Raw genomic sequence first — 16,117 nt, forward strand, 5'->3', positions numbered from 1 at the left:
TTTGATCCAGTCCTTGAGTATGATTGGATCAAGTCTTATGGACATTTGTCCCTTTTTAGGCCACGCCTCTTTGTTTTTTAGTAAATGTAGGTTTTCCCGAGGTCTGGTTCGGATACTTTTTGGGCATATGTACCAGTGCACATCTGGTGCCGAATCATCACAACAGTGACCACTATAAAAACTTCAAAGAGTCTTGATAAGGAGATAGTTATAGTCAAAAAGGAAATACAAAAAACAGAAACACCCTAACGGTATTGCTGTTAATACCATCAAGTGATTTATGAGGTCACAGTGTGTGCACTTGCTGTGTTGTGTTCCTGCTTGTTTGTCCCCCAGTGGATATCTTTTAGCTTGCGTCCCAAAGCCACTCTCCCAATGTCAAGGTTTGTGTTGGCCTAATATTTGCTCTCTGTGTTGTTTGAGCTTCTGCAGAGGTCAGCGCAGATCACACAGAGGTCAGGCAGATCAAGCTGAGGAGCAGACATCTGTGTCACATTCCTCATGTGGCCTTCATCACAGAGAGACCATGTGTATGAGGATGCAGGAGGAAGGTCTGAAAGTACAACTCTGTTTGGGGGGACTGAGATTCATTCTTGGCTTTGAGTATGTGAAAGTATTTTGCCTAACTTCATTGTCAAGTTGCTCCAATGTGAAACACAAAAGGACAGACATGCTTGAGAATTTTAACAACTATTTATTGTCTTGAAGTATGTAACAAAATAATGGCTATGAATAAAAACAGCATTTTCGCTTTGTACAACTAAGAAAATGTTTACAGACAAGCCAAACTAATTGTACAAAAATAACGGTAACATTGATACACAATAACAAAGAAAGGTAAAAACGATAAAGAACGGAACATCCTCACGTCAGTGTGCAAACCGTTTATACAGATGGACGTGTGGCCTTTGGTAAGGCGACAAATCCTGATAAATTATTTAAATAGCATTTATCTACACACACGCACATACAAATCAACCTCTTGCAAACAGCTAAGACAAAACAATAATTTATCTGCTAAAAACAGCATTGGACAAACATGATGGAGCAAAATTATTTATAAAAGGAAATCTCCCATTGTACTGTTATTTTCTCTGTTGTCGATCACGGGATTGGGAGCTGGTATTTGTTTTAGATATGAAATGACATACTATTTACAGCTCATGCTACAGTGGCACCAAGATGTCCATCATTTCAAAGGAATATAAAAAAAAGTTTCTATAGGTTTTGTTTTTGTTTAATCAAATTATACAACAGCAATGAGGTAATATTTGTACAACAAAGATTTCCTTTGTTTTTCATCTCTCTCTTGAGAAAAGGCACACGAGTCACATGCACTTCCTGCTAGATAGCCCTATCTGAAGCATATCTAGTTGGCTTTGTACAGCGGGAGATGAGAGACACCGATACCTGGCCGTACCCAATTTTGGATCAGTTTTCACTGTAATATTGGATGGACTTCTTTTACTTTTTCAAAGCATTCAAATTTCCTTTGCTGCCTACATTGTAGGCAAACGTCAATAAATTACATGTATTTACATACTTATAAAATTGAAATCCTCAGAGGCTGATAAATCTTAATGACCAAGGTTTTGATGTCAGAAGGGGAGTATTTTGGAGGGAGCACTGGCTGTGAAATAATCCTCATATTTTTTCTTGCTGGTTTGATATAGGAAGATCTTACTTCCATCCCACCCTGAGATTTGTTTAGTCAACCAGACAGCATCAACAAAGCCCATGATACTTGTGAGTTCAAAGATAGCTATCCTAAATGTACCTTTGTAATTCTCTTCTCTACAGATATTAGTAGATGGGTAAACGCACTTTCTTTTTCCAGTCTTCCACTTACAGTACATGCATAACCACAATCATCATGTTCCCCTTATTTCGAACTCACTCAACTCCCAACAGTTCTTAAGTCCTTAACAATCATGACTCTAAACAAATGCTGTCTTCATCCTCTGAGTCCTCAAATGTTATATCATTCAGTATCTACATCCTGGCAGATCTGGTAAAGAAATATTTCATCAGTTTATTTTTTCTTTGGGATGTCCATCCAGAAGGTAGAAAGGCACACAGGCTGAAGTGGCGAGACAGAAAGAGAGAGAGAGAGAGAGATGTAAAGGTTTGGAAGTGCATAGTTGTCTATGTGGAGCCGCTCCCGCACAGAGATGAATGAGGTCTTTCAGAGAGCAAAAAGCAGGCAGAGCTGGGATAGAAAGGTGTTTGTGTCCTACTGGCGAAGCTCGAGGGCTTGCTTTTCCCCCCCAGCTCTCCCTGCCCTCATGGATGCTAAGGGTGGAGGAGACGGAGCTCTCTGATCCTCAACTGGCAGTCAACCGGTCGGTGCTTCGCCCAAACCAGCTTCAAGTTACCCTGAGGCTGACCACATGCCCTTCGCGTCGTCAGAGTGTGCGTGCCGCAGAAGAAAGAGTTGCGGGGATAAATCGGTCCCTGGACTTTGCATCAGAATACATAAGTTCATACTTTATACAAAAAAGGTGCATTCCTCAGAGCTTTCTGGGCAGTGCATTTAGGTATCTGTTGAAAGAAGAAGACAAAAGAGTTGGATATGGTCTTGATTTTAAAAGCAGAACATCACATGCTTTATGGGAAGTTGATGAGACGTAAGTTCTTACCTCTGCATTCATACTTGAGGTCTGAGAAGTATACCATCTCTTGTGAGAAGACAAAAAGACCTAGTCTGCCGCCAGCATATGTCTTGTCATAGATGTTACCAGAATCTGCCATGATCTTCTTGCCCTCGTACATCACAACTCTGTTGGAATCAAATAAAAAGTTAAGCAAATGAGGACTAAAACTTGGGATTTAAACGAGAGTACATTACTATCCTCTACCCACCTTATAAGTCCTGTTCTCGGCCTGTGGATCAGATGCCACCTGTAGGCGGTGAAGTCTTTCCATCCAACGCTTTTGGGGTCATGCCAGAGAGTGCGGACCTAAGGAAAGGGAAAATAAACAGCCATTGGTTTATATTTTTACACTTCCCTATATTTAAAACAGCATTTGGGGAGTAACCCCCAAAAGCCTACCATATCTCACCTGTCCTGGTGTATTTCCTGTGTGCCAGAGGGCGTTCCTGAGGTGCTCGCCTGGACCAGTGGTGGAGTTAACCATTTTAATGGACAAGCCAGAGTAGCCCTGGGCCTTGGTGGGTTTATTCGACCAATATGTCTGTGTAATCTGCTTCCACATCACCACGTAGAACCTTGAACTGGACTGGTATCCAAACACAAAGCCGGCGTAATCATCATCCCTCTCAGTGTTGATAAAGAAAGTCCCGCTGAAGTCCACTGAATTGAACTCGTGATAACCTGAAGGACAAATTCAAGTTTATGACCAGAATTTCATTTTAATAATCACTTGATGTGGTCAAATATTTGTTGTCGACATTTGCAACCTATTCTTTTTACTTACCGACAGCGATTCCAGGGTCGCAGTTGACAGTCTGAACCAGCTCTTTGCCTTGATGGCGGACGACCCAGTTAGGATCAATCTGGGAAGTGCCTTTGGGGTCAAGAGGAACCATCTGGAACTTGCGGAAGTCTGTCTCACTAATGTCAAAGTTTTCTGGGCACACGTCGTAGATGTCAGGCACGTTGTCTTGGTCAAAGTCGTCTTTGCAAGCATCTCCACGACCATTACCTGAAAAACATACATTACATTCTCATTAATAATAGTACCTAAGGTGTTTCGAAGTTCTATCCAAATGCTTTGTTTCAACTTATAGCGACTGTCCTTCACGTTTTGAAAATGGCCTATTAACTCACCGTCAGAGTCCAGTTGGTCAGGGTTGAAGACCAGTCTGCAGTTGTCCTTGTCATCAGGGACACCATCGTTATCGTCATCATGATCACAGGCGTCTCCCTTGCCATCTTTGTCATGGTCAGCCTGGTTGGCGTTGGGGATATACGGGCAGTTGTCCAGGTTGTTCTGGTGTCCGTCCTCATCAATGTCCTGGTTGCTGTCACACTTGTCTCCCACTCGGTCATCATCTGAATCCACCTGAAATGGTAAAATGATTTGACGTCAGTGTTCTGACTTCATAAATGGCTTCAGGGGACTTTGACTTTTTTTAGTTTTCCCTGCAGTGTTTCCTGCTACCATTGTTTAGTCGTCTCTCGTCTCATGCTTTCATTACAGCCTTTCCAGTCTAATGTTGCCTCTGTAAAGCTGCCAAGCTCAATTTGTCCTAGATCTGTCAGCAGGTTTTAGCGAGTGAAAATCTAACATCACTTCACAAGACTCTGTTGCTCCACCTACTCCAATTTGCTTGTTGAGCACCTCCGGCATCTGTAGTAAAGGGCGAAGTCACTTTCTCCCTATCTGGCAGAACTAGACATACCCTTTAGCAGTAGGACATAATAAGGGGATGAATGAAAGAAGTTGAAGGGTGAGAAGAGGTATTTTTGTTATCTATTGAAAGACATTGCTGTGTTCATGTCTAGACTTGTCTTTTTTGGCCTTTAATTGCACTGTGCGATTCAGTCTTCATTCACTTTCTCTGTCGATTCACTCTTTAAAGACCACATTCGTGTAGATTTAGGCTCACCCCTCCTTCCCCCGTCATTTCCCTGAGTCTCGTTGTTCAACACATTCCTATTTCTCAGTGTAGCATAGCACAGGTGGACTGAGCAGGCCCGTGGTGTGCAGACAGGGCACTAACACAGCCCAGGGCCAGCCCATTCCTCAGTAATATCCAGCCTAGGGCCTCTTCCCTCACATTAGCCAGCTAGCGTCAATGGGCCATTGAAAAGACCCCTAGCCCCCCACCACGCCTTATTGAACTGATGTGCCCTTCTGCTGCATACAGGATTTTCTCCACCTTTACATGGCGTGATTAAGCTGAGACAGCTACACAGGGCTAATCACTGACGCTCCGTCTCAATTGAAAGACAGATATATGCTGAGCTACAGAGAAAAGCAGGGAGATGAATGTGGATTATTGTTGGTGGGTGAGGTGGAAGAAAATGGGGAAGGGTGGTGTGTCCACACACCTGATCTGGATTATGTTCCAGAGGGCAGTTATCACACATGTCTCCCACGCCGTCCAGATCTGTGTCCTTCTGGTCGACATTGTACACATGGGGGCAGTTGTCTTTCTCATTTATTATGCCTAGGGAATGAATGGGAACATTCAAAAGTAAGTACACGATAGGCATAATCTCACTGTTTATCTGCAGAGGATTGGTTCACTTTCAGTCCTTACCATCTCCATCAATGTCCACAGCACAGGCGTCTCCCTCTCCATTGTTGTCTGTGTCCGTTTGGTCTGGGTTACTATTGTAAGGGCAGTTGTCGCAGCGGTCACCAACATCATCGCGGTCATAGTCATACTGCCTGGGGTTGTAAACGAATTGGCAGTTGTCCTGTTTGATAAAGAGGCAGCAAAATGGGAAGAGAAGAGTAGAGTGTAAGTTTTCAGTTGCTTGTCCCTTGCCATCCGAGGCTGGTTGGATCTATTTACAGGCAGGGAGCAATGCAGGATGAAAAGGTACTTTATTTGATGTCCTGTCCCAAATCTAATGTTGGGATTAGCAAACACACAGTGCAGCCCCTTCAGAGCTGTACGTCAGTGTTGGAATTTGAGGTTCTGGCAGGGGAGAAACATTTGCTTTCCTGCCTCCCCTCCCCTCCCCTTCATCACCTGCCTTCTTATTAGATGGCATGAATGATGAATGCAAACATCTAAGAACACACACACACACACACACACACACACACACACACACACACACACACACACACACACACACACACACACACACACACACACACACACACACACACACACACACACACACACACACACACACACACACACACACACACACACACACACACACACACACACACACACACTCCATTTTCCAAGACTATGATCACTAGATAATTGTACTTACCCTATCGTCAGGAATGCCATCATTGTCATCATCGGTGTCACAGGCATCTCCCATGCCATCCTTATCGTGATCTTCTTGCCCAGAGTTCGGGAGGTTTGGACAGTTGTCCTGAATAACAGACAACAAAAAATGAACTTGATTTCTGAAAGACGAAGAAAAACGAACTTTGCTTTACAAGACATAGTAGAGCCCAGCTGCTTCGTCATTATGTACCTTCTTGCAGTGGTAGGTGGCGTTCTCCACACACACCAGGTCAGAGTTGGGCCATCCATCCAGATCTGTGTCCTCTCCGCAGATATGGCCGTTGCCAGCATAGCCGGGCTTGCACTCACAGCGGAACATGGGATCGGCAAAGTGTCCAAGGTAGTTACAACGGGCGTTTTTGTTGCAGTCATGGCTTCCATCGAGGCAGGGATTACGGGCTGTGCACACCTGGAGGGTGAATAAGGAATGCATAGATGAACACACCGTGCATCGTCGAAATTCTGTTTCTGGAAAAGTTGGACATTCAAGTATATTCCTGTCCTGGAGATGCATTTGTATCTGTACCAGTTATTCCTGTTGTCAGTATTTTTCATTTTTATCTGCCCTTACCTGTTTCTTGGCAGCAGCCTGCTCCACACCTTTGCCAAACGGTTGGGGTCCTGAGTAGCGAGAAGGACATGGCAGACAGTTGTAGCCAGGCTCAGTGTTCTCACAGCGGTGCACGCCATTAAACTCAAAGCAAGTGTCTGGGACCTCCTTGCACTGTTAAAAGTAAGATGAAAACATTGAGCCCATTAAGCTGGGGACTTGCAACATACATTAACCATGTGTTATACCTGACAAAATAATAATAGATGATCTAATAGTTTACCTCATCAACATCTTTGCACTTGATACCATTGCCAGCGTAGCCAGCTGGGCACTTTCCGCACTTCCAGGACCCATCAGGTAAACTGGCGCACTTGGCTCCAGCAAAGCAGGGGTTGGACAGGCACCCATCTGAAAACCACAATGTTGGATTATTATCCAAACATCATCTGCAACATCAAAGGGATCCCTTTTCACTCATGAGCTATTTGTGAAGGACATGATCAGGATATGACATACCTAATTGATTTAAACAAACAATATAACAAAATGCCAAAAACAGTGATAAAGTAAATTAAACATTGTAAGACAATCTGTTTCAAATAATACAGATGGGGTACATGGAATTTAATTGTAGGAGCTCTGTAAGTGATGTAAATGTCTCACCAACTGGACAGGCTTTCTTGTTGCACATCTGGGTGTCTTTGGGATTACCGATACACTCTTTGCCACCGTATTGGGATTCAGGGTTATTGCACAGGCGTTTTCGATTCTGGACACCGCCTCCACAAGTGAGAGTGCAGGTGTCCCATGGAGCCCAGGGTCCCCAGTTACCATTGACTAAGGGAGACGAGAAGAAATAATTATTCATTTCTATTTGTGCTGTGTTTTAAAGACATAGGAATATCAGATGTTGGGACTTACTTGGGCACGGAGATTTCTGACACTTCTCAGTTTGCCGTCCTTCTCCCTCACAGTTCTTGCCTCCAAGCTGAGGGGTGGGGGAGTTGCAAAGGCGGATACGGGTGATTACACCAGCACCACAGGTGACGGAGCAGGAGGACCAGGGTGACCAATGGCTCCAATTGCCGTCCTGCTTGACTAAAGGACACAGAGAAAGGTCAGTTATCAGGAAGCCAATTGCTGCTCCTTTGTGGCTCAATCATATATGGCCCAGTGATGATGAGCCAAGTATCTCTCAGATAGATAGGGTTAGGCCTGCTGCTTATATATCTGGTTTGGTTTGGTGTGTTGTGTTAACTTACATCGCTTGTCACACTCCTGGAGGTAGCAGTCGCGGGTCTGCACAGAGGTGCCCTCGCAGTTGCTATTGATACGGTCGCAAGAGCGCCCACGCTGCTGGATACCCCGCCCACATGACACGGAACAATGGGTCCATTCAGACCACGGCGACCAGCCGTCTTCTGCATAGTCGTTCGCTGAGAAGGAGGGAGAGGGAGAGAGTATGAGAGAGAGGGGAAGAGGCAGACAATAAAAGGGCTATTCCTGCGAGGCAGCACCCCTCACAAACACCCCCAAGCCTAAATGAGGAGGGAAAGCTCTTAAAGCGGAGGGCTAATAGTGTGGATTTAGCTGGGAGTTGGACAGATAGAAGGTCGTCTGTTGAGAGGGAGGGCAGAGAATAACTCGCTGAGAGAAACAGAAAGGGCCACTGTCCTCGGGGTACATAGGGATGCCCCATCGGCTTATGTTTTCTTAGAGAGGAAACAGATTTTGAAAACACGGCCCTGGGTGTGTAATGACTTCGACAAGTGGCTGAAGTCTGGATGAATGGTGCTTCCCCTGTTTATTTAGCTTTTAGGGAGGCATTGCAGCCAACCCTGCATCGGTATGAGGAGCATGTCACTTCTTCTTAAGTAGAAGATGGCTTCACTAAACAGCTGACCAATTTTCCATACCGCTTTAACCAATTGTGGCAAATTACAGCCGTTTCAAAGATGTTTTTGAGCACAAAGAACCAATGTTCCAAACACATAAGCACCCTTTCATTTACTCGGATGTTATTGCAGTTAAATCATCTCTACAGTTAACATGTTTTCTCTTGAATAGAGACCTTTGCCAGGGAAATATTTGTGGCTTTTTGTTGTGCATAGAAATGTCTCTTTCCGTGAATGAGGCAGTGTTCGAATGCCCTGTGTGTTAGTTTAAACATATACATTCTAGCTCACACGGGCTGTTTGTACAGTAGCTTACACTGCACGTTTACGTAAATGCAATTAAAGTGTGCTTTCCTTTTAGCTATGCAGATTCTAACAATAAGAAATACGTACGTGTTCCACAGCGAGGGCAGCACTCTCCATCAGGAATAGTAGCATTAGCACAGGAGAGCAGGGGGCAAGAGATCTTGCGGCACACGGTAGCAGAGTTCTGCGGGAGCAAAGAGATCAAAAGAAGTGTTAAACACAAATATATGAATATCTATCAAGCGTTGCTGCAGTTTTCTTCTAAATGAAGTCCAGATGTTGAATCTCACATTGTTAAATGGGTTGAAAGAATCCAGAGCAGCGTCACTATTGTGGAGTTGAATGTTCCGTGAACCTTTTTGAAAAGGAGTGCGTGTTACAGAGTAATTTCTTTAAATCCAAGTTTTGGTCCATGTCCGTGCAACCGACTCGTTACACAGTCTGCTCCAACGTCTGAGTTTGCACAGACTCGCCGTGCCTGACAAACAAAAAAGCCGGATTCTGGCTGGGAGCAGAGACCCCTGCAGACCACCACCTGCCCACTGGGTCAGGAGAGGGTGGGAATGAGTCCAAAAGGGGAAGTGGATTTGACTGTAGAGCCGAAACTGGGCGCTGAGCCGCAAACAAGTGAAGCCAGATTGTCAGAACAACCGGTGAGGGTACAGTGTGAAAGACTATGTTCTCCCTCCTGGATCTGATCAGGGAAGAAAAGTGAAACAAGTGCAACTAGTGTATCAGTAGAAGAGAGCATCAGGAATGTAATGGTGAAATGCAGGGCGCTCAACCCATCCTTTATTTCCACTCCATTCAGTCCGTGCCAAGGTCTTGTTCTTAATTACAATGCATCACTTAAAGTCTGGTCAAGTCCGTCTAGGCCACACTCAAGTTGAACTTCTGTCAGCGGACCTCTCATTACAGCAGTGAAGGCTGCCGTTGAGCTTCTGCCAGGCCTTCACACCGCTAATTACTGACCAGATCAGTTGAGTGGTGTCAAGTGTGTGTGTGTGTGTGTGTAGGTGTGCGCGAGTGGTCTTTCCATTCGAGTGTGTGTGCGTGTATAAACAAGTCGGAGTACAGAGTGCATCCCCTCACACGTGTATTTAAGTACTTAGGACGAGACAATACACACTCTGGAGATCTCACCTGACAAGTGCACTCGGTGCAGTCATCCACGGTCCACTCGTCTCTGTTCTTGTGCACGATGCCGTTGTGGATGCAGACTCCGCTGTGAATGCCAATCCGGTTCTTAATCAGCTTGTTCTCATCCGTCTGGGAGGGAACAGACAACACACAGATTTTAATTAGATGCCAATAAGCTTCTACCTTTCTCATTCAAATGGACTAAAGATATGAAAGAAACGCATATTTGTTCATTGCTTATACAAAAAGATGTGAATATGCACAACTACTTTGTTGTTAATCCATACAAGTTTGACATTATACTATCTAGAGATAAAAAAATAGTTTTTTGTAGAACTTTATATGGGTTGGGAAACCTTTGAACTGATGCCATAAAGCTGTTTAACTTTTGTTTTGTGTGAATAAGATAGTTCTGGCTTGTGGATATTTTAGATTTCAGTATTTAAGTTTAGCACTATTCACTTTAAAATGCATAAATCCTCTAGGCTCCATTGTTTTCAGAGCACTCAAAGTATTGTTAACTTCATTTGATTAACAGAACATAAGCTTTTACTTTGAAAACTGCAATACCTTGATACCTAATGTCTAATGCTACTTTGACAACTGTGGTGCACACAGGTGGTGACGGTAACATAGAGACTAGACACACACACACACACACACACACACACACACACACACACACACACACACACACACACACACACACACACACACACACACACACACACACACACACACACACACACACACAAACACCACACACACACACACACACACACACACACACACACACACACACACACACACACACACACACACACACACACACACACACACACACACACACACACACACACACACACACACACACACACACACACACACACACAGGCAGACTGTCTCCTGCTCTCTGCCACCAGACGGTCTGGCAGGTTTCCTCCTCCTTACCAGCTGGCGGAGCTCATTGGACAGCTCCTTCACCACCACACCGAGGCCCTTCAGCTCCTTGAACATGCCGATCAGATCCTCACAGGAGAAGCCACAGACCATCTGCAGGTCTTATCAAAAATACAGGGAGGAAAGTCAAGATGTGGCAGTGAAGGTATAAGACAAAGTGTGATCAGTCGAAATGAACAGCCGTGAGAAAAGGAGGGGGATGTAAGCGGTGTTTACCTTTAGTCTTGTGTCCGGTGTACTCTGTTCTGATTGCTGAGGATCCATTGAGGTTCTCCAGGACCAGGGAGTCAGTCCTTATAGCTGAAATAAGAACAGTACCATACATCAAACTACATATTTGCACACTCATCTTGTCTTATTAATGAGAGGGATTACTATTCTCAAATGTTACACCTCCCACAATTACTCATTAAGACAAGTAATATGTTAATCTGCAGCCCAGCGACCACAGCACCCTGAGAAATGTGTATAGTGGCATTCCTGTGTGACAAGTTGTAAACTGTGGGGCTTTATGTAGAAATCATCAAGCAATTAAAGTGTACACATTTCTTTGATAAGGACTTAGTACTTGGCAGAACATGAAGCACATGAGTGGTGAGTAAACAGACAAGATTTGTGAGTACTTACAGCTTTGGCATCCTTTGTTGCGCAGGATCGCTTCCAGTGACGCTCCAAACACAAACCGGACGTTTTGTAGGACCCCCTGCAAGTATGGATGTTCACTTTAAACTCTGATCCTGAAAATCAGCTAAGGTGTCATTGCTGAATGTAAAAGCACATAAGAAGTGGTGTCAAGTAACTAAAGTGTTTTGTTTAAAGATGTACTCTAAGTACTGTACTTAAGTACAATTTTGAGGGATTTCTACTTTAGTATTTGAATGTTTTGCTTCGTACTTCTAGGCAAGGCAAGTTTATTTATATATATATAGCACCTTTCAGTACGCGACAGTAAGTGCTTTACAAAATAAAAATAAAATACACTTAAGAATAAATACAGTAAAAACACATACACCACTTCAATTCAGGGGTAACTGGTGTACTTTTACTCTACTTATTTACCTTTAGCTGCCTTTAGTTACTTTGCAGATTTGGATTAATGATAATATAATAAACACTTAAATCAGACTTTAGTTACACCTGGAGTAAATTCACAAGCTACATTGCAGTATACAAAGTCACAAAAACTAGCTGAACCTTTACCAGCTTTGATAACACTTCAATTAATACATTACAATAAAAACATGTACTATTCTGAAAAGTGCCAATCTGCATAATGAGTATACTTTATGTATAGTTTGATGCTAATGCTTTTGCACTTTTACTTGAGTAACATTTTGAATGCAGGACTTTTACTTCTAACAGAGTATTCACTGTGGTTCTTCTAATTAAGTACAAGATCTGAGTACTTCACCACCTCTGTGTTTTAAACAAAACTATCCACTCACAACTCTATAGACGTGACTGAATTTCCTCTGTTTATAATGACGGGTGTTCTCACCATGAACCTGTCCTTCACGGCTCCCTTGCCGATCCGGAGCTGGGAGCTGGCCGGGGTCTCCAGAGTGAGGATGCTCTGGATGGGCGCGTCCAGCTCCGCGGTGTTCACCTCCTCGCATCCGGCGTACAGCTGCGCGCGGTCCTCCTGCACGAACAGCGTGATATTCTTCCACTGCCCCGTAGCCAGGTCCGCATCTTCAATGGAAACCACCTGCTGCTTGTTCTCGGTGGAGAAAACTATGTCGAGGGTGTTCGCCTTTCCATTGGAGACGATCTCGAACACGGGTCCGGATCCGTCCTTCTTCTCCACGGTCAGGAGGGAGCCCCTGGTCCGCTTGAACTGCTTGAAGTTGAGCAGGAGGAGGAACCCCCTCTCGGCGTGGATGGAGTCGATCAGGTCCCTAAAGGCGCTCTCGGGGACCGGGGGGATCAGGTCCGGGTTGAGGATCTTGTAAGCGGGGCTGTACGGGTCGTCTCCTTTCACCAGGGTCACCCCGTGGTTCTTCTTCGGGACTTTGACCAGCTCAAACAAGTCATACACGCTATTGTCGTCTCGGCTCTCTGCAGGGAATAATAAGAAGCAGTCAGCCTTTGTCTGGCAGTGCACCAGACAACTTTCAATGCACTGCAAACTGCTTAAAAAACTCTCCAGACTCCCATCATAATAAACAGTTTCCCATCTGTGAGGAATATTCTGAGGAGAAACTCACCTGCAACTCGCGCGCCCTCGCAGCTCCAACACATCAGAAGCAAAAATATCCCTGTCAACTTCATGGTGAATGAAGCACCAACCTGCTGCCTGTGACAAACAACGACAAAACACCCCAAAATCTAACCATTTATTACATAAAAACCAATGCCAGACAAAGTCAGTGCGCAGGTTGAAAACATGAAGAAGTTATTAAAGTCGGTCACAAATCAAAACGTTCTGCAGCTGCAGAAATATGCATTCCTTAGAATATTCCCAACTCACCTGCTTAACGAAAACAGCAGAGCAAAAGTAATACAATCCCGGAAAAATATTTAGAAATCCAGCAATAATCCTCAAGAGTGAATTTATGGAGAATTATTTCAAATTACAAAGTTCCACCGTGAAAAAAGTCTTCTTGTGTCTTGATTGAAAACTTGTCCTTTCTGGTATCGGCCGCTAAAAATCTCCCTTTTAAGCTGAGGGGGGACAAAGTGCTATTTAAATAGTTTGATGCCATTCCTAAGAAGTGGCGTCGTCCAATCACGGTGAGCTGAGAAAAAGGGACGATCTTAAACCTCTTAACTCAGAGAGAGGGAGAGAGAGAGAGAGAGAGGGGGGGGGAGAGAGAGAGAGAGAGAGGGGGGGAGAGAGAGAGAGAGAGAGAGGGAGGAGAGAGAGAGAGAGGGAGAGAGAGAGAGGGAGGGGGAAAGTCCGCTTTGGATGAGGGGCCGACTTCAGTGTGTTGCACTCAGACTTTAATGGACCAGTGTTTCCTCTCACAGCGTCCATCCATCACCCTTCAGAAGTATTTCCATCTCACACATTCCCATAAGATAAGCACACTAAAAACTGCTGTTATATTCCTTTTATATTCCACACATGTCTCCATGCTATGTGAAATGAAAAAACCTAACAAAAATACATGCACCATCACTCCTGGGTTATTCTGCAAGGTGTCAATATGTCACTATTTATGTCAGTAGAAACATTATTATATTATTTGCCCGTGTCCCATGATGATGCAAAGTTTACAATTGTGTAATACTTATATATTCCTTAATATACTACAGAATCTCTCTCTTTTTAAGCTTGTTTAAAAATCGTTGTTTTATAGTCAAATAGCTCACATTAGCTCTGAACAGTGGCTTCAGTATTATCCTCCACCTGCAGTTCCTGCTCCAGCCGCTAGGAGCTGATGTGAGCGAGAGGCCTGAGGCAGTGAGGACTGCAGCACACCTGACATCCACATTTTCACTGTTTCTGTTGGGTGTTTAAGAGAAAATGAGAGCATTATAATTAGAGATATTTTATTACACATCCTGTTTTAAGTCTTAAACACAATTACCACCTCCACACAAGCTGATTCATTAAAGGAGACCTATCATGCTATATTTAAATGATATAGTGTATGACCATATCTAAAGCAAAAATAAAAACATCCTGTGCTGTGGTGAAACACAAATGTATAGCATTGCATTAATAATTCATAAATAAATACAATTGAAAATGTCAAATTCAAAATAATGCAAAAAGTACATTTCTACCTTTTTAAAAGATGCCAGTCAAGAATCACATTTCAAACGCTACACATCTTTTTCAGTGTGTCGCCTTATGACGTGAATAACTTTCATACTTGCATACATCAAAATAAACAAACATACCGTCTTAATCAGTGATTATATAGACATTTTATTCATTGGGATAAACCCCTTGAGGTGCACCATCTCGTTTTCAAGGGGGTCCCGACAATAGCAACAACTTACAGACATACATAAACAAAAAGCTAAACATGACAAACAAGACAAACCACGTACAGTCTGTTAAGTACAATTCAAGTAATACATTCAATCATTACAATTTGAGAGAGATCAGTTTCATCAATAACATGTTGTGACTCGACAGATATGTTAGGTTTAGTTATGTTTTTATTTTGAAAGTAATCTTTCCTGTCATTTCAGATCCCACAGTTCCCGCCCGTGAGATTGTTTGGCCCTGCCCTGATTGTTTTCACCTGTGCCCATCCCCCTCACCTATATATAGCCCTGGTGTTTCTTTGTTCCTTTGTCAGTTCGTTTTGTTTCATGTCGTGAGCACCCAGGCCTTTTGACTCCTGATACGTACCTTGTGATTTAGACCTTTTGTCAAGTGAGTTTTTGTGTTGCTGTACAACTTTGTTTTGGCTTTTTATCTACTTTCTATTTTTGAACATCTGTCTCTGAATCCTGCTTTTGGGTCCTGCGTCCTGTATCTCGGTTCATAACAGTACGAACTGACCAAAATATGGACCCAGCGGATTCAGAGACAGTGAAGATAGCTCAAGGAACAATACTACACCAGCATGAGGAGCAGCTGGGCGCCATCAACCTGGGGGTGAGGGAACTGACCGGAAGGAAAATGTTCAAGCCTCCGTCAATACTCAGGTTAATCACCTTGCCGAACAGCTGCACCATGTCCTCGCTCACCTGGAAGCTGGTTCATCCCCTCAGCACCCTGCTGTTGCTCACACACCTATTGTTCCAGCTGACCATGTGCCACTCCATGCTCCACCGCCTCATCTGGCATCTCCAGAGCGACTCTCCGGAGATTCCGGTGACTGCCGCCCTTTCATTGTTCATTGTGATCTCCATTATAAATATAACCCTGCTGCATTCCCCACGGATCACTCCAAAGTGGCCTTCATGGTGAGCCACTTAACGGGGAGAGCAGCGGCCTGGGCTACGTCCGAATGGGCGAGAGATTCATCGACCTGTAATTCTCTGGATGTATTTACAGACACTCTCACCAAGGTGTTTAATCGCACGGCTCCTGGAAGGGAGGCAGCCAGAGCACTGATGCAGATTAAGCAGAGTCGGCGCAGAGTATCGGACTATGCCATTGGTTTCAGGACCCTTGCAGCAGATAGTGGCTGGAATTCTGCAGCACTGCTCGACGCCTTTTTGTCTCGTCTTTCGGATTCCATTAAAGAGTTAATACCTTTGGACCTCCCAGAAGACTTGGATTCTGTCATTGCACTGGCAGTTCGAATAGACAATAGACTGGCCGAAAGACAAAAGGAAAGGTTCAAGAGTGTGGCACGTCTGCCTCGACACCAACGGGACACACCAAGCCATCGTCCCGCCTCCTACCGA

General features: G+C 44.1%; 1 protein-coding gene across 1 annotated transcript; it reads right to left on the reverse strand.

Moving 5' to 3' along the window:
* Positions 1-678: 678 nt before the first annotated feature.
* On the reverse strand, positions 679-13,474 carry thbs1b (thrombospondin 1b). The gene is made up of 23 exons (XM_034076050.2): positions 13,272-13,474; positions 13,009-13,097; positions 12,300-12,859; positions 11,429-11,504; positions 11,018-11,101; positions 10,793-10,902; positions 9,845-9,970; positions 8,789-8,885; positions 7,763-7,936; positions 7,422-7,598; positions 7,164-7,337; positions 6,781-6,908; positions 6,519-6,671; positions 6,138-6,356; positions 5,925-6,032; positions 5,231-5,390; positions 5,019-5,137; positions 3,792-4,026; positions 3,439-3,666; positions 3,064-3,335; positions 2,863-2,960; positions 2,640-2,779; positions 679-2,541 (listed from the first exon to the last, which is right to left on the reverse strand). The coding sequence occupies exons 2-23, from the start codon at positions 13,070-13,072 to the stop codon at positions 2,534-2,536; spliced, it is 3,510 nt and encodes a 1,169-aa protein (XP_033931941.1). The 5' UTR covers positions 13,073-13,097; positions 13,272-13,474; the 3' UTR covers positions 679-2,533.
* Positions 13,475-16,117: the final 2,643 nt, after the last annotated feature.

This window comes from Pseudochaenichthys georgianus, chromosome 24 (assembly GCF_902827115.2).
Source record: "Pseudochaenichthys georgianus chromosome 24, fPseGeo1.2, whole genome shotgun sequence".
Taxonomy (NCBI): domain Eukaryota; kingdom Metazoa; phylum Chordata; class Actinopteri; order Perciformes; family Channichthyidae; genus Pseudochaenichthys; species Pseudochaenichthys georgianus.